This window comes from Pygocentrus nattereri, chromosome 15, assembly GCF_015220715.1.
Source record: "Pygocentrus nattereri isolate fPygNat1 chromosome 15, fPygNat1.pri, whole genome shotgun sequence".
Classification (NCBI taxonomy): domain Eukaryota; kingdom Metazoa; phylum Chordata; class Actinopteri; order Characiformes; family Serrasalmidae; genus Pygocentrus; species Pygocentrus nattereri.
This window is the reverse complement of record NC_051225.1, coordinates 13,767,568-13,793,490: the sequence shown is the minus strand read 5'-3', so window position 1 is coordinate 13,793,490 and position 25,923 is coordinate 13,767,568. Positions and strand designations below refer to the sequence as shown.

General features: G+C 40.3%; 1 protein-coding gene and 1 long non-coding RNA gene across 3 annotated transcripts; one reads left to right on the top strand and one right to left on the bottom strand.

The window, feature by feature from the left end:
* Positions 1–8,358: 8,358 nt before the first annotated feature.
* On the top strand, positions 8,359–9,180 carry LOC108433018. 2 transcript variants are annotated; one of them, XR_001858266.1, is made up of 3 exons: positions 8,359–8,392; positions 8,486–8,612; positions 8,892–9,180. It is a non-coding gene; the product is annotated as an uncharacterized LOC108433018 (long non-coding RNA). The 2 variants fall into 2 exon arrangements; XR_001858265.1 differs by having other exon boundaries at positions 8,366–8,612.
* Positions 9,181–22,156: 12,976 nt separating this feature from the next.
* Positions 22,157–25,683, bottom strand: zgc:162592 (uncharacterized protein LOC561993 homolog). The gene is made up of 2 exons (XM_017707233.1): positions 24,747–25,683; positions 22,157–23,074 (listed from the first exon to the last, which is right to left on the bottom strand). The coding sequence occupies exons 1-2, from the start codon at positions 25,546–25,548 to the stop codon at positions 22,782–22,784; spliced, it is 1,095 nt and encodes a 364-aa protein (XP_017562722.1). The 5' UTR covers positions 25,549–25,683; the 3' UTR covers positions 22,157–22,781.
* Between the last annotated feature and the right edge of the window lie 240 nt (positions 25,684–25,923).

Sequence of the window (25,923 nt, the reverse complement as noted above, 5' to 3'; positions counted from 1 at the left end):
GCAGGCTGTGAAACTGGAATGGCTAGGAAAGGGCAAAATGTTAGCATGAACGTGCTAACGGCTACAGACATGAACAGTAGAGCATTGATATTAATATCATGGTAACATTTTATTATTTAAAGCTAACCTGCATGAGGATTTCACAGGCATCAGCACTGAATAAAAGCAATACTTCAGTAATTATGAACAGCTTATGCCATTAATCGCAAGATGACAAGAGGTTTTATTAAGTAAATGACATTATATTGATATAAGGGCCTATAAACTCAAGGAAACACTTTATTTGAAGGCTACCTACATATAGACTTCATAACACATACATAAGCATTAAAACAAAGTATTTAGTAAGAAATGTTTGAACATTTATGAACTGCTTATGCCAGTAATCTCAAGATGATGAAAGATGTTTTATGAAGAAAAGGTCATTGTAGTCTAGTCTACAATGACAACAGACAAAACAACTCACTATAAGTATATTTACTTAAGTATCAAAGGCAAAAGTACTTTGTATTAACTGCAGTAGAAATATATAGAACTGATATCTACTGTTCTCAAACAGGCCAGTGCCTTAATACAACCCCAATTCCAATGAAGTTGGGACGTTGTGTAAAACATAAATAAAAACAGAATATGATGATTTGCAAATCCTTTTCAACCTATATCGTCGCTCGACACTTATTCGACTACTAAGCCTAGGTATTATTTATGGTTGATAAAATAAAACGAATTTAACTATTTGTTGAAGGAAACTAAAGGACTGGGTGGCACGGTGGCGTGGTGGGTAGCGCTGTCGCCTCACAGCAAGGAGGGCCTGGGTTCGATTCCCCGCCCGGGACGACCAGGGTCCTCTCTGTGTGGAGTTTGCATGTTCTCCCTGTGTCTGTGTGGGTTTCCTCCGGGTTCTCCGGTTTCCTCCCACAGTCCAAAGACATGCAATCAGGCCAATTAGACATGCTAAATTGCCCCTGGGTGTGAGTGTGTGAGCAACTGTCGTTCTGTCTGCCCTGCGATGGACTGGCGACCTGTCCAGGGTGTATCCTGCCTTCCACCCGAAGACTGCTGGGATAGGCTCCAGCACCCCCCCACGACTCTGATGGAGAAGCGGCTTAGAAAAACTAAAAAATATGAGAAGACTTTGGATTTCAGAAGTGCAGGTCATTTATTCTTCTTTGAGTATGGAGAATGTCTCGGGCAACACTCACACAGATACAGGGTTTGTACACATAATTTATACCCTCAGTAAGGATGGGGTGGTGTCACCCTGCCCATTTTTTGTTATCTCCTAATCTCATGACACCACCATTATGTCCAAATTGTTGTCCATTCATCTAACATATGGAATCATGTGGAAACCATTATCTCCAAGTCCGGTCTGTATCATTTTTTTAAAAAAGACATTGTACCAGGCACATCCTAACACACCCTAGCATGATTTCTGGTGTTTTTCCATCTTGGCCATTCGGCCTTGAGAAGTTCATAAGTTCACTCGCCTCCTAAAAAGTGTTTTTTCTTTCCTCTTACGCCCTACTAAGGAAGCTTGTTTTAGGGCACTTGCTCCAATGTGCTAGGCCATATTGTACCTTATTTTTATCCTGCATAATACAAGATATTTTAATTTTGGGAATCTTTAATTTACATCAGTGGCTTGGCATTGTCTTGCTGAAATAAGCAGGGACGTCCCTGAAAAAGACGTTGCTTGGATGGCAGCATATGTTGCTCCAAAACTTGTATGTACCTTTCAGCATTAATGGTGCCTTCACAGATGTGCAAGTTACACATGCCATGGGCACTAACACAACCCCATACCATCAGAGATGCTGGCTTTTGAACTTTGCGCTGATAACAATCCAGACAGTCCTTTTCCTCTTTGGCCTGGAGGACACGATGTCCATGATTTCCAAAAACGAAATGTGACTCGTTAGACCACAGGACACTTTTCCACTTTACGTCAGTCCATCTCAGATGAGCTCGGGCCCAGAGAAGCCGGTGGTGTTTCTGGGTGTTGTTGATATGTGGCTTTCGCTTTGCATCGCAGAGTTTTAACTTGCACTTGTAGATGGAGCGACAAACTGTGTTCACTGACAATGGTTTTCTGAAGTTTTCCTGAGCCCATGTGATAATATCCGTTACAGAATGATGTCGGTTTTTAATGCAGTGCCACCTGAGGGATCGAAGGTCACAGGCATTCAATGTTGGTTTTCTGCCTTGCTGCTTGCTTGCAGAGATTTCTCCCAATTCTCTGAATCTTTTGATGATATTATGGACTGTAGACGATGAAATGCACATTGAGAAACGTTGTTCTTAGACTGTTGGACTATTTGCTCACGCAGTTGTTCACAAAGTGGTGAACCTCGCCCCATCCTTGCTTGTGAATGACAGCCTTTCAGGGATGCTCCCATTATACCCAATCATGACACAAACCTGTTTCCAATTAACCTGTTCACCTGTGGAATGTTCCAAAGACGTGTTTTTTTGAGCATTCCTCAACTTTCCCAGTCTTTTGTTGCCCCTGTCCCAACTTCTTTGAAATGTGTTGCAGGCATCAAATTCAAAATGAGTGAATATTTGCAAAAAACAATAAAGTTTATCCATTTGAACATTAAATATCTTGTCTTTGTAGTGTATTCAATTGAATATAGGTTGAAAAGGATTTGCAAATCATCGTATACTGTTTTTATTTATGTTTTACACAACGTCCCAACTTCATTGGACCTGGGGTTGTAGTTCCATTACTTGGATCTGATGTTATAAATAGAATAAGCATCTGTCACCTTAGTTTGGTAACACTTTTATTGAAAGCTACCTACATAGAGCCTTTATAACACATGAAGCACTGAAGATAGATAGATAGATATCATGATTGTGTAGTGTTGTTGTTGTTATTGTTATTTGTGTAAGATGGCCATCGTGTTATGTTGTGTGTGTTTTGTATGTTGTAACCCCTGCTAGCCCGGGAATGGATCATGCTAATGTTTGGGGTGGGGCTAGAGGTTTATAAGGGGGATTTTTCTTTCTTAGTTTTTTTTTCTCCTTTCCTTTGGGGGAGGACAATGGTCGTGTCTAAGTGGCCTTGCGGCCACCGACACTAGCTGGCTGCTGGATGCCGGTGGAGACCAGCCAGAACTGCACGGATTGGCGCAGGCCGATCAGTTCTGAATTTATTTGGTTTATTTATTTTCTTTTTGCTCAGTGTTTGTTTTTGTTTTTTCTACTTGTATCATCTCTACTTGAAAATAAAAGTGCTCAAGTGTGCGCCTGGCTCTTGGAGTCTGATCCGATTTTTGTAAGGTGAAACCCATGCTCACGCCAACACTACCAAAATGGAAGAAATCCCCTTAACATTCCCACACAGACAGACAGACAGACAGACAGACAGACACTTTATTGATCCTGAAGGAAATTTAGCTGTGGAATACTTGGCATAGCATGTTGCTGTTCAGTTAAGCCCATTTTTATTGTTTGGCCTTTAAAATATAAAAACAGAATACTCTAGTGACAGCCTTGCTTCATATTTATTAAGAAATGTTGCATGAGCTGTCCACAAATGTTAGGTAACACATGCTAAGACATGGTAGGAATTAACAATTTTTTAAAAATCTGAAGAATATCATAAAACTCTGGTGGGCTAAAGAAAGGTTGAATTAGGTTCCTCAGTGTACAATACTGTAGAATATTATTCAGATTGTAAAGGCTAAATCTAATAGCACTTAAACAGTGATTTTCATATCTATTGAGTTTGCTTGAAGCGGGCTGAAAGGCCAGAGTGAAAAAGAAACCAGACATGGCTGGCATGATGGTACCTCAAAATCACAAACAAATGCAAGTAAATCTATCACATGTCCCCCTATAGTGGCCTACATGGGAAAGTAAGAAAATGCTCCTATATCTGCCACCTTTTTTTGTCATGAAACAAAACCAACAGAAAGAGTTGAATCCTCTCTTAAGCAGCAGTGAATGATGGTGTCCTGTCACTGAAACTATCCAGAAGCAAGGTTAAGCAAAAAGCTGTTCATCATTAGAAACAATGATGAACAGCTCTTCCCCAGATCTCCAAAAGCATACCTCCAGTGGCAATTAAGCCAGTCCACCCTTTGAACTTGCCTTGAGAAAAAGAAAAGAAAAAGCAACTATGATAAAAAAAAGGGGTGCAACTCCGGTTCCTTTAGTCATTTAATGTCAAAAGTCATAAATCATAAGCTTTCCAAAAACCTGTTTTAAAAACTCATTGGAGGTAGGTGTTTTTTTCTGCCTACCAAATAAAATGAGGTGAAAAATTGTTTTTATGGAACGTTTGCTGTCCAGGAACTGATTAACTCACAATGGAAGAGTCAGCTAAGCAATTAGTGACTGCATTGTTTGTTCTGATGAGGATGTACCAATGTTAAACTGTCTCCATTTTGGGTTCTTTAACTCAGAATAAGACTTCCTTCTGTGATTTCTAATGGTTGCACCATAATGGCAGTGTTTTGAATGTCGTTCTACCCCAGAGCACAGCAGTCTCAGATCATTCCTTAATCTCAATGTAGGTAATGTGCGTTCATCACCATGTTATCATATTAAGTGTACTATAACTTGCTCCACAGCTGGTAGATTTATCAGAAACCTTCTGCAATTATCAGCTTCTGTCAGCTGTCATTCTAATTCCACCAAATTAGATATTATGGCCAAGTTCTTAGAGGATACTTTTCAATCTACTCTAGAGAGTGTGACTCCATTAAAAAGTAAAATAGTATGGCAAAAAAAACTTGCCCCTTGGTATAACGGTCATACTTGAGCTTTAAAACAGACTGCCAGACAACTAGAGCGAAAATGGTATCTGACTGAACTAGAAGTGTTCCAGTCTGCCTGGAAGGAGAGCCTTATAGACTATAGAAGAACACTTGCTACAGCACACTCAGCCTATCTGTCCTCTCTCATTGAAAACAATAAGAATAATCCAAGACTACTATTTAGCACAATTTCTAAAATAACAGAGAACAAAACAGTTACTGAACCCCAGATGCCATTAGCCTATAGCAGCATTAATAAAAATTGTAAATGATCTTTTATTATTCTCTGACAAAGGAAATGTGTCTTTGCTAGTCCTCCTTGATCTTATTGCTGCATTTGACACAATAGACCATGGTATCTTACTAGATAGACTAGAAAACCTTGTAGGGGTAACAGGCATTGCTCTTTTCTGGTTCAGGTGCTACCTCACTGGTCGGTATCAGTTTGTTAATGTAAGCAGTGAATCATCTGTCCTTGCAAGAGTAAAGTATGGTGTTCCACAAGGGACTATTTTAGGACCAATATTATTCACAATATAAATTGTGGGCGCATGCCACAATATGCTACCACTGGGCACCATTATTAGTAAATACGGCATAAATTTCCACTGCTATGCTGATGACACTCAGTTATATATATCAAGCAAACCGGATGATAAAATTAAACGTAGCAAGATTGAGGACTGTGTAAAAGACACAAAAGACTGTCACGTAACTTTCTCCTACTCAACTCAGATAAAACAGAGGTTCTACTTCTTGGTCCAAAAGCAGCTAGAATCAAACTGTCTAACTCAACACTTAAACTTAACAATTTAAGTTTACAAACTTAACAATCTCTCAGTTGCATCAAGCTCATCTGTTAAAAATCTGGGTGTCGTGATAGACCCTGATCTGTCCTTCAACACACATATAACTAATATTACTAGAATAGCCTTCCTGCATCTCCACAATATTGCTAAATTAAGAAATGCATTCTCTCTACAGGAAGCAGAAAAGTTACTTCATGCATTTATTACTTCTAGGCTAGATTACTGTAATGCCCTGCAGTCTGGATGTTCCAGCAAAAGCTTTAACAGGCTTCAGCTAGTCCAGAAAGCTGCAGCCAGAGTCCTCACAAGAACCCGAAAGTTTGACCATATCAGCCCAGTTTTATGAACCCTACACTGGTTACCAGTTAAATTTCGCATTGATTATAAAATTCTATTATTGACTTATAAAGCTCTAAACGGACTCGCCCCTCAGTACCTGAATGAACTTCTCTCCTACTATGAACCATCACGCCTACTTAGATCACAAGGTGCTGGCTTACTACTGGTACCTAGAATTAATAAAGTTACATCAGGGGGGAGAGCTTTCTCATACAAAGCCCCCCAGCTTTGGAATAATCTTCCTTAATGTTCAGGACTCAGACACAGCCTCAGTTTTTAAGTCTAGGCTAAAAACTTACTTGTACAGTCAAGCCTTTGGTGATTAGTCTTCACGGTCAAATCTAGACCTGCCAGAGTCTCTGCTGCTCTGTTAATCAGTCACTCATTACAGAACTAACTCTCTTTGTTTTCCTTCTTTGCCTTGCTGAACAGCTGCCCACCCTGTGTGTCTGATGCTGTTGCTTCATCTGCCTTGATTGAGTGCCACTGCTCGCCAGCCCTCTGGACCGGCTTGACCACCTTTGAACTTCTTGCTGTACAACGCTGTGCAGTCTTCACCCTCAGATGCTGCTGCTGCTGTTAAAGGAATCTAATTAACCACCTGTTTTTCACGCTTTGTACTATACACTAACGCTGTTTGCTGTCTGGTGTCAACCAGAGGAGGATGGGTTCCCTTTCTTAGTCTTGGTTCCTCTCAAGGTTTCTTCCTCTTGCTCTTTTTCCTTGCCACTGTCGCCACAGTCAAGTCAAGAGGCTTTTATTGTCATTCCATCTATGTACAAGTACACAGTGGAGTGAAATTACTTTCCTCCAGGAACAACACGGTGCAACAAGGAACAAAATGTACAAAGTGTGAACGTGCAGACATAGTGTGCAAACAAAAAATTAAACGAGAACAATAAATACAATAAATTAAACAGACATTAGACACAGTACACAGACAGGACAGTGCGGCACCAACACAGCACTCATTCTGGACATGAGGTAGTGAGAATAAGGTGCAGAGATATTTAATATGCTGTGATCTGTGAGTCACGCAGTCAGATGACATACATAAACACAGCAGTTACTGAGGTAGAAAAACCTGAGTAAAACAGTGAAAACACAACTAAACAGTGTAGCAGCAATGTTCCTGATACTACAAGTAGAGCATCAAAAGAGTATGTCTAGGGGGGGAGGGGGGAGGGGGGGTTAGGGGTTAACTCAGTCCTTGTGAGTTTAAAAACCTGATTGCTTGAGTAATAAAGCAATAACTCTACTAATAACTCTACTACTAAATAAACAACTGCTGTTGCAGAGTCTGGCAGTGGTGGCACAGATGCTCTGGTACCTTCTGTCAGATGGCAGCAGTGAAAAAAGTAAGAAGGAAGTAGAGGCACTGCTGGTGAGGTTATCTGTGATGTGGACACCAAGGAACTTGGTGCTCCTGACAATTTCCACAGCAGAGCCAGTGATGTTCAGTGGGGGGTGGTCACCACGCACTCTTCGGAAGTCAACAACGATCTCTTTAGTTTTGTCTACATTCAGAGACAGGTTGTTGGCTCCGCACCAGTCTGTTAGACGCTGCACCTCCTCTCTGTATGCTGACTCGTCATTCTTGCTGATCAGACCCACCACAGTCGTGTTGTCAGTAAATTTGATTATGTGTTTGAGAGGAACCAAGACTAAGAAAGGGAACCCATCCTCCTCTGGTTGACAGCAGACAGCAAACAGCGTTAGTGTAAAGTATAGTACAAAGCGTGAAAAACAGGTGGTTAATTAGATTATTTTAACAGCAGCAGCAGCATCTGAGGGTGAAGACTGCACAGCGTTGTACAGCAAGAAGTTCAAAGGTGGTCAAGCCGGTCACTCTGCTGGTATGTTGTCGGATCCTGGTGCTTTTCATGGGTTGACTCTGTGTAGAGTTCTCCGCACATCAGCAGTGGACAGACACAGTACCTGTTCACTTAGAGGAGGTGTGGTTTTCATAACTGTTGTGCCGTTCTGTGCCTCAAACCGAGCATAGAATTTGTTAAGCATGTCTGGAAGGCAGGCATCACTGTCACAAGCAGGTCGAGGTGACTTGTAGTTGGTGATGGCCTGGATGCCTTGCCACATGCTCCGTCTGTCAGCAATGTTTTGAAAATGATTGAGGATTTTCTTTGAGTAGGCACCTTTAGCCTCTTTGAGGCACCCTTAGCGTGAGTTCAGGGACTGCTGTGTTTTCATTTTGACGGAGACATGGATGATAAGCTCCACTCCGGACTTAACCGTTCAGGTCAATGGCCTGTTGTGCTTCTGTGCAGACAGAGACGCTGAGCTGTGCGGTAAGACTCGAGGCAATCACCTTCTTCACTACCAGCGTTCACAGTCTCCTGATTACTGACTCAACACACCTGTTCAGGATGACCTACTTAGTTAGTATTTAAGTCTGAGCTGTAGATAGAGTCAGTGTGAAGTATTGTTTCTGACTGAGCATACTGAGTGTTCTTTCATGTCTGTGATTCTTTGTTATGACCCTATCTTTGTTTCTTTGACTTTGCCTTTGGATCTCACCCTTTTTGTACCTTTGTTCTGACTCATGCTTAGCATTGGTACTGCCCCCCTAGTGGTGCAGTTCCTGCAGTGACACTGGGCAGCATTCTGAGCAACATGGAGGAGCTTGCAAACAGCAGTCAAAACTCAATCTTTATTTCTTGTTGTTCAGGCATTATCTGTGAGTATTTAGTTAATTGGACCTTTTTTGTAGACTTTTTGTGCCTTCTGTTTGCTAGCTGTTTTTGTTTTATAGCATAGTTTGATCTGTGGATTTATGCTAGTCAGCCACTGTTAGCTTCTGTGTTTTGGTGTTTGTGATACCTCAACTTGACTGTAGTGTATTGTAACAACCCCACAGCCAATTCAGTTGATATCTTTTGCTTTACATGATAAGTGGTTCATTTATTTATATGTTGGAACTGAAAGTCATGTTTCCTGGTTTTTATTTTTTTCCTAGTTTTACACCTCTTCCATTAAAACACTTAAAGACTCCACCACGTGTCTTGGTCACTTAAGGAAGAGTGTTAAGCTGTCTGCATAGCTGTGTACGCAGACGCACAGTGAAGGCAGAACAACCTTCACCAACTGGTTTTGTGTTTCTGAACTTGGACCCTTTTGGATTGTTCATTGACTATGATTTTTGTCTTCTCCTTGGATTTGGGTTGCCTGTTTTTTTTGGTATTTGACCCTCGCCTGTTTTTGACCCTGATCTTTGCTCCTGTTATTAAACCTAGTTTGCCTTCTTATCTGCGTTCGTCTGACTCCTGGGTCCATATAACAGCTTGCTTGACTGTCCCACTTGATAATGAAGCATCATATGTTCCAATCATATGAACCAATCATGTTGTTGGAGCAAAAAAAACTTTTTTAGTTTTTGGTATAATTTGAAAATACCTGTTGCTCTTTATATTGTGTGTAAATTTCAGGAAGAATGGACCCAAAGGAATGGCCCAAAATGACTTGGAAAAACTCCATTGAATTAGATTAAAAGTGAAGTAGGTTTTTTCCTTCTCCTGTAAAGTTACTATTTTGGAGATGCAAGGTTTTCTTCTGACCACAGCAATAAACTTACATGTTATTAGCTCTTAAACATAGTGTATTGGGTAGCTCTGATTGAAACTCAGATGATCCAGCCAGCAGGATTTGAAATACATTCACCAATCCAACACTGCAGCGCCCCATATTATGACATGCACATTTGCTCATTAGACATTCTCTGTGTTGTCGTTGTCACTGTGTGGAGTTGCATAAAAATTGTAGACCTGCTGTTGTGATAGGAGTTTTGAATGTTGTGCTGATTGCATTAAAAATGTCTTCTGACTGAATGACATTATCAGCTCCACTTACTATATCGGTGCACTTTGTAGTTCTACAGTTACAGACTATCAGCACAACACACACTAACACACCACCACCACGTCAGTGTTACTGCAGTGCTGAGAATGATCCACCACCCAAATAGCACCTGCTCTGTGTGTGTCCATGGGGGTCCTAAATACTGAAGAACAGGGTAAAAGGGGGCTAAGAATGTATCAGAGGAACAGATGGACTACAGTCTGTAACTGTAGAACTACAAAGTGCACCTATATAGTAAGTGGAGCTGATAAAATGGACAATGAGTGTAGAAACAAGGAGGTGGTCATGTTATGCCTAATTGGTGTAGATATCAATGTAACTTCTTCACTACAACAAAAGTCCTAAAAGTGCTCTGGTTTCTGTTTGACCTGTTAGATTTATCTTAAACTGTATGTCAGATTAAAGCCTCCCTGTGTTTGATGGCTCCATTATTTCTAATGATGCATCATGATAACAATAGTGAAAAGCCTCAAAGGACATTTTATAAAATGTCATAAAACTCTGTGTTTATAGGACAGTAAGTCCTTTTCAGAGCTTATTGGGACAGTTGTAAACAAATTTATTGAAAGGAAGAAAACTGCAGTGCTGTCCATTTTATGTCAGTGCGGTGGCCTTTGTGGAGGAATGTGAGCTGTTTCACGCCTCATTGCTCACTTGTCATTTTTATAACAAGACTGGCTTCATGAACTCATTGTAAGTGAAAGTCCTCCAGCGTCTCTCTTGGTAAACCAGGCTTTTAATAGAATGTCATTAATTAGTGACGCTGATGTTTATTAAAATGATCATAAGCACAAAACACTGAAGGTAAGCAGTTTCCATCAGGAAGAACCGAGTGGCTCTAAAATCACTTTTTATACACAAGCAAAGTTTCAGTTTAAGATTTATTTACAAATTATTTACAAGTTTAAGTTTAATAAAAACTGGCTTTAAACTCAGGATCACAAATGAGCTCCTTTACTATGTTGATCTGTAGGTCTCTGTTCATAAACATAAACCAGCCCAAACTAATTTACTATAAAATGAAATGGTGTTTGTATAAATTCATAAAAAAGCTGCGTCAGTCACGACTGCATATGTGGACATATTTCTATATTGTGCTCTATTCACACAAAGTTAGGTTAGTTCATCATTTATGTTGAACAGACTCTCCCAAAATTTTACACTGCTGCGCTGACCTTGAACCGTGTGCTGCACTGGGTCGGTATGACCAACAGGTCAAAACAAGTTCAAAACAAAGTGACCGCTGTGCTCTGATTGGTGCTCTTGTTTTGTGCTTCTTTTGTTTTGACATGTTACATATTTATACACACAGAAACCAAAAGGAACGACAGATTTCTCAAAATGTAGTGGAGGAAAAAGTCAGATATTTGAGTTTGAAATGTAGTGGAGTGAAAGTAAAAATTTTAGTACAGATGCAGGAAAAAACTACTTAAGTACAGAAACTAATTACATTTACTTTGTTACTGTCCACCACCGGATAACAGCATTATAAGGAAAACAAGGGCCTGCAGAAAGAGGCTGCCATGGTGCATCAAGTAGAAGTCTTAAACGAACCTCCACCAAGAGCAGTTGAAACACATTCTCCAGTGCAGCACTGCTGTGTACCATCATTATATGCAGATTTCATTGTTAGACATCCTCTGTGCAGTCACGGCATGGCAATAACAATTCTGTAGCTACTAGAGTGTTGAATGTTGGACTTAGTACATCAAAAGCATGTTTTCTGACTGAACAACTTAGGTTTTCCATACCAAAACAGGTGAACAGGTGACACTTTTATAACAGCCCCTACACACAAAAATTTATGGCCATCACCAACATTAAGCACAAATTTCAAATAAAACTTATTTTAAAAACATAAAAATATACGCTAATTATTTATATTCATTTCAATTAAATTCAATTTGGACGAATCCAAAACTGATTTAATTAAATAGTTTAAGACCTTTTAGATTTTTCCACTAAACCTTGTTAGGAGGCCATGCTGATGTGCAGTAGTAACAGGAAATGGATCATCAGCCCGGAAACTGCTTCAGCCGGCATGGTGGACTTGAAATGGCTCTTTTTATTTTTACAATCTCCTGCCATCCTTTGTTATTCAGTGCAACTGCAATGAAACAGCGATGCACATGAACCTAATCTCTATTTTTAATGTTTTTGACCAAATATTAATGTTTCATTTTGCTTATTTTGAGAGAAACCCTAGACAAACAGCAGCGAACTAGCTAGCTAGCATCCTTGCTAGGTCTGCTGTCATGGTAACGGGTACAAAAGGTAGATTAAATAAACAAAGGCAGTGATTTATTGTGAAGCTGTATATAAAGTTGTATTCCATTAATATTGAAATCAAGAGTTCATGGTTTTTGTAGCTGTATGTGACCTCGACATGTTACCGTGGCATGCAGTGTGTCACGATTGGCCCCTCCCAGTCCTGTCCATGTGTTTGTGCTGTTTTGGTTCAACAAACATGTTTTCTTTGTTTTGGTTTTTAGTCCAGCCCCCTTGTTTATGGACTCCACCCCTGATTGTTTTCACCTGTCCCTCGTCATCCCTGTGTTGTATTCAAGCCCTGTGCTTTGCCCTTTGTTTTGTTGGTCTTTGTTTGATGTTTGAATTGTTGTTTGTATTTATGTATTGTATTGTATTCTCGTGTTGTTTGGTTCTTGTTTGAGGTTCTGTGTTTGTTTGCCATGTCTGCACCCCAATATCTTTGCGTTGGCTCTATGAACCTGGACTGTCATGACCACGACCCTGGATTTGCCCTCAATAAAAGTCACTTATCTCAGCGTATGCATCCACCTTCTCGCTCCCCAGCATTACACAGTGACTGATAGTGTTAGCTGGCTAACTGCCATGATGGTTAGCAAGAGAGCTGCACCTCAATAGAAATGTTGTGCACAGAAATATTTACTTTAATTAGTAACTCAATTTTGAGTGATTAGTTATTCTAAACCAAGGAATTTGAGCTGAAATCTATAAACTTATCTTTATTTATTTCACTTTACACTTTAAAGTTTACATGGGTCTGTAATGAGCCTCAGCAAACACTGTTTAATACAGTTTGGATGACAGTAAATGTGTGTGAATTTAATATGTTTTGTCATTTAAAACATTTACATAGTCTAAGTAACTGTGTTGTTAATACAGAAGGTGCTATTAACTCTTCATAAATATATGTTATGTAAACGAATTACATAAATACTACAATCCTACTTCTAATTTAAATGTTATTTAATTCATTGAGGTTTATTGAACATGATGGAGAAACATACATTATAAAACCATTTTTACCATCAGATTAATGAATTTACACTGAATGGAAAATTGACATGTAATTAAAATACATAAGTTTTAACTTTTGGGCTTAAATATTTTTTGAGTGCACTCATTCATAAGCATACTCTGAAAAAGAGGAGCCAAAAAGGGTTCTTTGGAGCAATCCCATAGAAGAACCATCTTTCAGTGGATGGAACATCTCAGTACCTTTAGTCAGGGAACATAACTGAACCATAATTCACTGAAATTATATTTTCTAAGATGTACTGACTCCACACACCCCGTCTCGTCTCCAGGCTTTTATTTTACTGCTCTTCAATAATATAAAGGTATAAATATGAACTTTTCACCTGGAAAAACTGATTTAAGGCTCACAATTGGACCTTAAAACCGCTGCTGTACCTTTGAGGGAACATTTACGTTGTTTGTACCTTAATGAATGAAAAATGTACCTGCACAGCACATTGATTACTAACTATGTAGTACAAGTACAATCATAATGTAAAGCTTCTACACCCGTTATAGAATGTAGTCCAGGCCAAGAACCATTTAGGAGCCTTTATATCTGAGTGTTGCTTCAAAATGCCTAAATAGTTATTGACTTAGACATATTAATATAGGAACATAACTTCATCATCAAGGTACAGATAATATAAATGTACCCTCAAATGTACAACAGCGGTTTTTAGGTCTAATTGTGAACCTTAAATAAGTTTTTCCTAGGGCAAAGATATGTATTTGTACCAGTTCATAACCCAATTTTTAAAAATAGAACAATAAAATAAAAAAGGCTGGAGGCGAGACAGGATGTGTGGAGTTAACACAGCTTAAAATTCATCTGCAATGGAAAATAGCACAGTTATGCTCCCTGACTAAAGCCACTGAAGATGTACCACCTCGGTGACAGTTAAATATTTTTTTCTGAGAGTGTAGAGCCCATGTGTCAAACACAAAACCCACACAATCCTATCTGGCCCATAGATGTATTTACATTTTTTATTAATGTTAGCTTGTTTTACAGTGCACTACACTACAGTTCCCAGCATGCACTGCAATGTTATGATTACTCCAACTGTCCTACCCCAACAACAGCCTATGGGACAGTAGTGAAACCTCAGTTTGAGACAATTTGTTTACATTTATGGCATTTGGCAGACGCTTTTACCCAGAGAGCCTTACAATTTGATCATTTTGCACAGGTAGGCGAAGGTAGTGTTAAGAGTCTTGCCCAAGGACTCTTATTGGTATAGTGTATGTGCTTGTCCAAGGGGGGAATTGAACCCCAGTTTACAGCGTAAAAGGCAGAGGCGTTACCCACTACACTATACCAACCACCACAATTCCATACCAGTCAAATCACCGAACACACTAACTGCATTTCAGCTCCGGTTCCACCAATATAGACACTTAACGTCAGCTCAGCAGCTCAGAAACTGTGCCTAAGCCTTGATGAGCGAAGATTAGGTGTCTGTTCCAGGCAAATAGGTAGGTCTAAAAGACTGAGCTCCTGGGGACATTTAAAGTTTTCATATTTCAAGTATTTATGTAATATTTCAGTCTACTACCAGTGTTTGTATTTAAATATTGAAGTTTTTGCGCATTTTGAATAAACAATGGCCAGTTTGGGTCACAGCATGTAGTATCATATTTTATGCTAATGCTGTTTGCTGTCTGGTGTCACCAGAGGAGGATTCCCCTTTTGAGTCTTGGTTCCTCTCGAGGTTTCTTCCTCTTGCTCTTCCTAGGGAGATTTTTCTTGCCACTGTCACCATTGGCGATGCTCATGGGGTTTTTTTGTAAAGCTGCTTTGTGACAACACCTGATGTAAAAAGCACTTTATAAATAAACTTTGACTTGACTTGACAGCACAACATTAATTAAAAAATCTAATAAAAACTTTTTTTTTCTCTTTGTTGAGATTTTCTAATATGGCCCTCTGGCTCATTTAGTATGACACCCCTGGTATAGTGGGTATTTAAACTTTTTAAACATTCTTCACCTTACACATCTCATATACATGTTCTTTAGGTACTCCAAAGTGGTTCTCCAAAGGTATCACTACCTAGAACCCTTCTTGGTTCCCTCTGGCACCTTTATCTTTATGAGCAGTGTGCATTACAACGGCTGCTTTCCTGAATCTTATAAAGTCTGCACTGTGTAACCTCTTCACTACAGCAAAAGAGGTAAAAGTGCTCAAATTTCTGTTTGACCCACAAGATTTATCTCCAAACCCATTTAGCCAAAGCTCAAGGACCTGTGCTGAATAGTCTTAAGTCCAATCATAACCTTCTAGGAGGCTGGGAAGTTGGTCTCATATGACCAGAGTAATAGGATTTAGCTCAGGCTCCGAGACTTTATCTCTTCCCGTTCTTCCATTATAGAGACCAAAAAAGAGAGCTGAATTCATCAGCCTTCCCTGCAACTCTTTGATACTGCTCCCCAAGCCTTCATAATGCACACTGCACTGCATGGCAGTGGGCCTGAGAAGCCGTAACAGAGTGTGAGAGCGATTACGTGTGCTGCAGTGTCTGTGTCTTTTTGACCACACGGGATGGCCCATTTTGCAAAGGGCACTGGGTGACATTAAAGCATGGCTTCACTTATTTTCATCTGTCATACTGGCTTATTGTCACTGTGCTTGTGTAAATGAGAAACAAAATATTTAAATAGCAAAATATTGTAAGCAGAAAGCAAGTAAACATGCTGGTAAAGTACACCTTCTGGTACTATGTAGGCCTGTGTTACCCAGAAAACTGGAATTGTAAAATAACTGTAAGCTATAAACTACAGAACTGTCACTATTGGATGTCTCAATAGTAGACTGATCCAGCAGACATTTGAATGAGTAATTTTACTTATTTATTTGTTTATTCATAATAGACTTAACACTGACAGATCATGCATAGCCTTTAAAAGACTCTGGACTATCATTAGACAGCAGACCATCATTAGTTGACAATTACTGTAAACTAACAAGCCTAAAATATCTGTTATTTAATGTAAACATTTACAATCCTGAAATCTGATTGGCTGAGCCACAGTCAAAGCTGTTGTAAAACACCTGACATACACACACTAATGAGTGCATACATCAACTGAATTCTCTGTTAAGACTCCAAGATTTTAAACATTTTAATTACATAAACTAAGGAACATAGTACTGACAGGTCATTGTGTTTATGATATAAATCATATTAATACTGTACCATAAATAACAATGCAGTTATGTTTAAACTAGGGCCTGATGACTACAAGCCCATGTCCAGAAAAGTTGGGACGCTGTGCAAAATGTATATAAAAACAAAATGCAACGATGTGCAATTTGTTTAAATGGTGTATGTCATCGAAAATAGCAAAGACAACATGTCAAATGTTGAAACTGAAAAATTTGATTGTTTTTGGAAAAATAAATGCCCATTTGATGCCAACAACACGATCCAAAAATTTGGGATGAGGGCAGCAAAAGGCTGGTAAAGTTCACTAAAGAAAGGGGTTCACCACTCTGTGAAAGACTGGATGGGTGACAATTCAAGAATAAAGTTTCAATGTAAAATAGCAAAGAACTTCTGCTTTTCATCGTCTACAGTACATAATAATATTTTCATAAGAAGATTCAGAAAGTCTGGAGAAATCTGTTTGTAAGGAACACGGCCAAAATAAAAAGTATTTGCTGGCTGTGAGCTTTGGGATCTCAGACGGCACTACATTAAAAATAGACATGATTCTGTAGAGAAAATCACTGCATGGGTTCAGAAACAATTCTGAAAACCACTGTCTGTAAAAACAGTTTATCCATAAATGCAAGTTAAAACTATAAAACACAAAAAAGAAACCAAATAAAAACAGGATTCAGAAACGCTGCCACCTTCTCTGGGCCTGAGCTCATTTAAAATGGACCGAGGGGAAGTGGAAAAATGTCCTGTGGTCTGACAAATAAACATTTTAAATTCTTTTTAGAAATCATGGACACTGTGTCCTTTGGGCTAAAGACCACTCAGCTTGTTGTTATCAACGTACAGTTCAAAAGCCAGTATTCATGATGGTGTAGGGGGCATTAATGCACATGGCATGGGTGACTGGCACATCTGTGAAGGCTCCATTAATGCTGAACGATATGTACATGTTTTGGCAACATATGCTGCCATCCAGACAACGTCTTTTTCAGGGAAGGCCGTGATTATTTCAGCAAGACAATGTAAATCCACATTCTGCATGCATTTCAACAGCATTGCTCCATAGTAGAAGAATCCGGGCACTAAACTGACCTGCCTGCAGTCCAGATGTTACCACTGAAAATGTTTTATGCGTTATGAAATGAAAAATATGGCAAATGAGACCCCGAAGAACAGGAAAACCTTTCATTTTCAGACCTACAACAGTGTCTCCTCAGTTCCCAAGTGCTTAAAGAGTGTTGTTAACAGAAGAGGTGATGAAACACAGTGATAAGCACTTTTTTTTAACATGTTATTGGCATCAAATTCAAAATAGGCATATATTTTTAAAAAACAATACAATTTCTCAGTTTCAACATTTGATATGTTGATTTTGTAGTATTTTCCTTTAAAATATAGCTTACATTATTTGTATGTCATTGCATCTGAGTGGATCTGACACAGCAGTGCTGCTGGAATTTTTTAAACACCTCAGTGTCACTGCTGGACTGAGAGTAGTCCACCAACCGAAATCATCCAGCCAACAGCATCCTGTGGGCAGCGTCCTGTGACCACTGATGAAGGTCTAGAGGATGGCCAACACAATCTGTGCAGCAGATGAGCTGTCGTCTCTGACTTTACATCGATAAATTAGACTGACAAGGTAAGCATATCTAATAGAGTGGACAGTGAGTGGACACAGTGTTTAAAAACCATAATGTTATGTTTGAATGGTGTATGCTACAGCATATTGTAAAGTTTCAAAGGCATCCTGAGTACAAATGCAGTCGCTGGACTATGCAGGACCAACTGGGAAAACCAGTTTTCTACAGTGCCACCCTGAGGCTGTTTATTGCTAATTAAATTTTTAAAATAACTAATATATTTCTTGTTGGGTAAGGGTTAACCACATATAAGTAAACAAGCACAGAAAAATGAACAAAGTAAACACGGCAAAATTTATGCATTGTGTGGCATTTACTGCTATTAAAAGAGCTTTTGCATGTGGTGCTTTACGTAGCTGTTATTGGACACAGTTACGCCGCACATAAGTAGGGTTGTCTCTAACAGGTTGGTCAGCGCTAGACTGACCTGTCTTCACAATAAGAGTCCTTAGTAGAACAGCCGGGGAATAAATGCTTTAGAAACCTAGAATGGGCGTGTCCTACAGTAGGAGATTCAGAATAATCACTGCTACTTACCTTGAGAAGGTAATCAATGAATGCTGACCCTATCTGTAGGTTAAAAAATCCCTCTATTCTATGTTCTGCACCTGCTTTGAATCAAACATATTTAGTTGATGTGCAAGTTCCCAATAAAACATCAACATGTTAAGCTCTCTTTTCCAAACCTTCTGGTTTAGAGCTGATATCTCCTGCAGCCTGAGTTGTGTGTGCTCTGCTAGGGTTTTCCTGGCCTGCAAAAACAGCCTCTCACAGCTCTGGAGGTGTTGGCCACACGTCTGAGTGCTCATGCGTTTCGCTCCTCAGCAGTGCGAAGAAAGGGCGATATTTCGTCTGACACGCAAGCAGCTCCCGCCAGGCTGTCATCTCCAGAACGTCTCTATGATGGCTCTGAGCTGATAGCATGAGGCACAGATATTAGATCTCACAGAGATGCCAGATACCAGAAAATAAGCACCCAGAATACATTTGTGCAGGTTGTAATATTGCATTCAGGCCTTAGATGATAGGAAAGTGATTAATATGTGTTTTCTCTGGTATGTTCCCTCATCTTAACAGATGTGGTCTGATGGCGTACAGCCTCTGGCCTTTGGGTATATTGAAATGTCAATCAGCCAATGAAAGCTGCACAAGTCAGGATTGTGACAAGATAAAGATAAAGTCCATCCTTTGTTTATCTGACTTACAGTCAAACGGTGATTAACTACAGGCAACAAAGTGTATAACAAAATTACTCAGAAGCCTTGACAACTAAATCAGAATCTTTCAGTATTTAATGTCTACTCTTTGCCTTTACAGCTTCCATAATTTTTCAGAGACGTGCTTTCAGTTTATCTGAAGAAATATACGGAGTGATTCAAAAAGATTCATCTGATTTCAAAATGTATATTTCACTCATACATTTTTGCGGATCAATGCAGTAAACTGTAAATGGTTTGACTGAGCATAAAGTTTATGTGATTTTACAAGGACTCAGTATGAACCTCCTCCAGCTGTACAGGCAACATCAACGCCATAGTCAAATTCATCCATTCATTCATACTGGATTGAGCATGTTGGGCATCACTGCACTCACGGCTTTTTCAGTGCTCAGATCATCCAGTGTTTTGGAACCAACGATGAACACTCTGCCTAAGAAAATCGCGCTTATGACGGATTCACTCTTACTGAAGCGGAGAACGCTTTCTGCTCAGGGGTCTCATCTCATCTCAGACTGAAGGGAGCCATCTTTCACTGACACTCTATGACCCCCTCTTTCAGTTGGATTATGATTGGTTCCTAGAGGCCTAATGGTTGTAAAAAATAAGGCACTTTGAAATCGGATTAACCTTTTTGAATCACCCTGTACATGGAATATGCTTCCACACCTCCAAAGCTCAGTCTTGGAAGTTGGTTACATCTTGTGCTTTTTAGGATCCAAGTAATCCTAAACAATTTCAATGATGTTCCTAGTCCATCACTGAGAACACCAGCAGCTTCTTTGATTTCCTTTTATTAGTAAGGACGACAGGCTACACATCCTCTTATAACAGCACTGAGTCGTCCTTAGTCTGCACGGTGCAACCTCTTCATTACAGCAAAAGTACTCAAATTTCAGTTAAACCCATAAGATTTATCTAGGTTTATAGATCACTGTGAACTGATAGATGATTGAATTTTCAGATCTGAAGCAAGTGGAGTTTGCTTTTCTCCCATTTCACAGGGCTGAAAGCTATAAGCGCTTTTTATCTGATGCTGGCAGCTTTGATGGTCTACCATGTCATGCAGTTGTTCAGCCCAATTTTTTCCACCACCCCCCTGCTTTCCTACTTATTTTGCTTTGACTTTTTCCACAGTACTGTATATACCGACCAGGCATAACCTTATGACCACCTTGTTTCTATACTCCTGCAGCCACACTGGCCGTTTGTGGATAAAACTGGACATCCTTGATCTAAACTGTAGAGTAACGAGGTCAGTGAGTGGGATCTAGATTAAAAATACATCTGTTTATATCTGGTACATGCCTAGAGAAGTTTGGCTCGTTTTCTTACCTTGATGGTAACAGGGCTGTTACTTCATTTAGACTGTGGCATTCATGTCTTTCTAATGTTTTACTAATATTCATGATACAACATGAAATGTGCTTTATTATTATACACCAATCAGGCATAACATTATGACCACCTCCTTGTTTCTATGCTCATTGTCCATTTTATCAGCTCCACTTACTATATAGGAGCACTTTGTAGTTCTACAGTTACAGACTGTAGTCCATCTGTTTCTCTGATACTTTGTTAGCCCCCCACTTTACCCAGTTCTTCCATGGATAGGACCACCCCGGAACCTCACAAAGCAGGTACTGTTTGGGTGGTGGTTCATTCTCGCCGCTGCAGTAACACTGACGTGGTGGTGTTGTTGGTGTGTGTTGCGCTGGTGCAAGTCAATCAGACACAGCAGCACTGCTGGATTTTTGAAACACCGTGTCCACTCAAGTAGACACTCCTACCTTGTCAGTCCACCTAGATGTGAAGTCAGAGACGATAGCTCATCTGCTGCTGCACAGTTTGTGTTGGTCATCCTCTAGTCCTTCATCAGTGGTCACAGGACTTGACTTGTTGGCTGGATGTTTTTGGTTGGTGGACTATTCTCAGTCCAGCAGTGACACTGAGGTGTTTAAAAAATTCCAGCAGCACTGCTGTGTCAGATCCACTCAGATGCAATGACATGCGAATAACGTAAGCTATATTTTAAAGGAAAATACTACAAAATCAACATATCAAATGTTGAAACTGAGAAATTGTATTGATTTTTTTAAATATGCCCATTTTGAATTTGATGCCAATAACATGTTAAAAAAAGTGCTTATCACTGTGTTTCATCACCTCTTCTGGTAACAACACTCTGTAAGCACTTGGGAACTGAGGAGACACTGTTGTAGTTCTGAAAATGAAAGGTTTTCCTGTTCTTCGGGGTCTCATTTGCCATATTTTTCATTTCATAACGCATAAAACGTTTTCAGTGGTAACTGACCTGCCTGCAGTCCAGATGTTTAGTGCCCTGACTTCTACTATGGAGCAATGCTGTTGAAATACATGCAGAATGTGGATTTACATTGTCTTGCTGAAATAATCAAGGCCTTCCCTGAAAAAGACGTTGTCTGGATGGCAGCATATGTTGCCAAAACATGTATATATTGTTCAGCATTAACAAACAAAGTATCAAAGAAACTGATGGACTACAGTCTAACTGTAGAACTACAAAGTGTACCTATACAGTAAGTGGAGCTGATAAAATGGACAATGAGCACAGAAACAAGGAGGTGCTCATAATGTTATGCCTGATCGGTGCATCTACCAAACAAATGACCGTGACATGCTACTCATTTTCTTTGCTAAATTTAATACAAGGGCTTTCAAGCTTTATTTTACAAATACAAACACAAACTTTCACCACCAACATTTAACAGGATCCTTTTTACAAACACAAATTATTTACAAAAATATTTTACACATTTTACCAAACAACCCAAAAAAAAAAAAAAAAAAAAAAAAAAAAAAAAAAAACTTTCAGCAACCCCTATTAGTTTTGTACATTGTGACATGCCTTCCATCTTTTTTCTTTTCTAGAAAGGCAACAAGTGCTGACAAAAATATTAAAAATATATTTTACAATTTTACAACAATTTCATTACTTTACACAAGACATTCCAGAAAAATGCTTTCCCAGCGATCTATACAATCACAAAAGCAAACGCAGAGTAAATCAAAGGGATGGATCGCGGACGCATGGGCCTGGCAGAGTCGCTTTAGACAGAGGAAAAGAAAAGAGAACTACTTTCCAACAACAGACATAGCCGAGCTGACCTTCATGTGATGTAAGTGCCTAATTACATTCTGTCTGCATAAACCGTAGTACTGGAATTTAAAAGGTTAACCTTTCTGAACTGCTAGATGTTGACATTGATAAGGAAAGGCGAGAGAACATGCCTTTCATAAGGCATTAAAGCCAAACAGAGGAGGGAAAACAGATGCACTGCTGCGTAATTTTTACAATAGGTGACAATATTAAGAGAATAAGACTGTAAAACAAAAGTTGACAAAGTGTTTCAAACTGCTTGGAAAGCTGGACTTAAAAAATAACACTAAATAAAAGACAAAATCTAACAAAGCAGGACTGAATCTAGTTCAATAGGCGCAGTGAAGGTAAAAAGGCACAAGCTGCCCATGAGCTAAAAGTATGCAACACAGAGTGAAGAATGTTGGATATTTAACGAACATAAACCTAAAGCTTGACCCTTTCCATGTCAGTGCCCTGCAGAATGTGCTCACGACCCATAAGCATAGCAAATCACCTTCATAAATGCATGCATGGCACCTGGATGCCATTTTGACCTGAATGTCAGATGTAGGTCTCTGCAGCGATCGTGAGCAAAGTACATGTGGAAGACACGCTGGACGATCGCTCGCTCAGAGAGTTGTTGTTATTCCATACAGGCGCTGCAGAAATGCACCCAAGTATCTTTTCCGCACTGGGGCAAAGTCCTAGACAGAGCTTGTGGAGAAGCATGTGGAATTTCCTCCTGAAACTTTTATTAATCCAGAAGTAAAAGATACAGTTGAGGAAGCCATTGGAGGTTGGTAGCCACACAGCAACAAACTCTACCCACTCCGGTACACCACTGCCCGATGTCGCTGAGAAATAAAATGACAAGAGTAAATTACTGGGTTATAGAGATGCACATAAATCATTGGAAAATATAGGAGCAGGAATATGCAGGGAAAGATGATAACATTGCTGCTGTTGGAAGAAAACCTTGTATCTCTACTTGTCATTTTCTAATTTTTGACAATTTGAAGATACCCGTTGTCCTTATGTATGTAAATTTCTTTATGAATGGAATAAAATAACCGAGACAAAATGACTGGGTGTGTGGGGGGGATTGGGTTGCGAGTGACATCCGGTTCCACTGACTTGCATTAGAAGCAAAGTCCGTTTTTTTCCCCTTCTCCTGTAAAGTTACCATTTTGGAGATACAAGAGCTTCTGAGGAGCACTGAAGGGAAGGGTGTAATATTATTGAGTTCAGCTATTGAGTTCAAATAATTTTTCCAAAATCATTTACTGCAACTTTAACAGCAAATATATATAGCATACAATTTGTACAAATCCACACTATTTGTATGCATTTTTAATAGCATGGTTATGTCAACTTACACATCTATCTCAAACATGCTGTACTGTGGTCAACCAGATTATTCAGAAAGGACAACAAAAAAAAAATCTGATCCGAACAGTTTATAAATAACACTGAAGACAAGAAAAAAAAAGTACCGGTCATCACAAAAAAGAAGTACATACAGTAATGTTAGTACTGCGTGTTTAAAGGAGAAAAAGCAGTAGAAGACGAGAGGGAGTGCGTGATCACAAAACATCACAGCTGTGATTTGGTCTCCATAGATCATCACAGCCGTGATGTTATTGGTGATAAAGCAATAGAACACTCAGAGTGTGTTAATACAACAGTTAAATAAATAAAGTAAGCAATGAATAAACCGGGCCATGAATGCGGCGTTTAATATGTTTTAATGTTCAGTTTCTTAATGAGCAGCTTGGTGCTACGTCAGAGTAACAAACTTCGCCCACTTGCAGCACAGCTGGCAGTTCATCCTCCAGCTCCACACAGACCAACTGACAGTTTGGGAATTTAGTGTCGTCTCATCTTCAGAGTCTGACCAAATCGGCTGTCGGTCAAATGTGATCTTAAGTGTCCATTTTCTGTTTGTGGCAAAGTAAGAAGTAAAAACGTTCAAATAGCTTGAGCGTCTCCTACAGCTGTCAAAGTCGTTGCTTAGCAACAGCGTCTCAGCAGAGTGAGTGTTGGTGAAAAACCTGTGATGTTATGGTGAAATATCAGCACAGTTAGAACGCCTCTCAGCCAATCAGCTCATTGGTTGGTTATCGCTGTTGTTGGAAGAAAACCTCCGTCGGAAGTAAAACACTACTTTGAATGCAAGGATACAATGGAACCAGACGTCTTCCCAAGTCATTTTGGGCCGTTTCTGTTGGTCCATTCACCACGAGATTTACACACGAGGTAAAAGACAACCGGCATTTTCAAATCATGTCAAGAACTGAAAAAAAATTAAAACATTCTACAAGTGGGCTACACTCCCAAAACCTTCACTCACCTTCACACCTGTGCAAATGTGATGCGACAATAAACATGATTTGATTAGGATTTCAGACACTTTAGTTTCTCCACAAAGGACCATTTCACATCAAACCACACTGCGTGGCTTTACAGCTCACTGACTGAATTACTCTGAAGCTTAGAAGCCCTTATAACCGCCTCATCGAAACTCACCATTATAAATCAAGATGACCATACACGGCGTCCAGCAAGTGTAGTACACGGTCATCACGGGGACGAGAACGCGCGACGCCACGTCGGGCCCGTTCCCGCCCGCGCGGCTCCTCATCCTCATCATCTTCATCTTCAGCCGCTGCCTCTTGGCAGCCGCCCACAGCCTGAGGTTGCAGAAGGTCATGATGGCCGAGCAGGGGAAGAAGATAAAGGCGGTGAGCGCGAGCGAGTAGGCCACGTTGCTCGAGTAGGTCGGGTTGCAGACGAGCGACGCGGCGGAGAAGCGGACCTCGATGATGCCCTTCGGCCACGTGACGGGCGCGAGCAGCACTGGTGGGAGGCCCCAGGCCAGCGCGATGAGCAACAGCGCCCGCCTGCGGTTCAGTAGGCTGGCGTACTGGAGCGGGTAGAAAACGGCCACGTAGCGCTCCAGGCTGATGCTCGCCAGCGTGTACATGCACGTCGAGTACACGGCGGCGTTGAAAAACGCCACCATATGGCAGAACGAGTCCGGCCCGTCGTTGTAGTCCTTCACGAGGCTAACGCACAGGTTCAGGGGCATGACGACGAGGCCGAAGGCGGAGTCCGCCCCGGTTAGAGAGAGTAAGAAGTACCGGGAGTTTCTAGACCAGCCAGGCACCGCTGAGGAGATCACCATTACCACGGCCACGTTTCCCAGCGTGATCATGACCCCCAGCGCTAGTATAATTGCCATTTTGATGGGCCGGTGGGCTTCCAGCTGCCTGAGCACGTCTAGGTTGTACCCGTCGCCTGGAAATGAGCCGTTGCTCGTTTCAGACATGGTGGCCCTTTAAAAGCGAAGAAGTGAAGTGCTGGTGGCGTCCATGACGATTAAACCGAGACTTGAGACCTTAGACGGGAAATAAAACACAGATTTAAGGCAAACGACGCGCCACCATGAACACTATAGTATAAGGAGAACGCGAGTCATCGCACCTGAGACCAATCAAGCGAAGGGTCATATGACACAACCGTCCAATTCAGTGTAGCATGGCTGCCTACGGCAAGTCACGTGGCTCAAATTGGCCTTTTTGGGTGGACATGAGGGCAAAGAGACAATTAACCCCTAACACATTAGAAATGGCAGTAATCTTAATGGCTTTGGTGTGTGGAAGAGATAATAATCCGTTTTGATTGCAGATGATCTCATGTTAGA

Bases quoted from the DNA above. Each gene is read 5' to 3' on its own strand.
- zgc:162592 (XM_017707233.1), bottom strand. From the start codon at position 25,548: ATGTCTGAAACGAGCAACGGCTCATTTCCAGGCGACGGGTACAACCTA. The intron at 23,075-24,746 runs GTGAGTTTCGAT...TTTATTTCTCAG, and splicing joins GGTCATCTTGATTTATAATG to CGACATCGGGCAGTGGTGTA.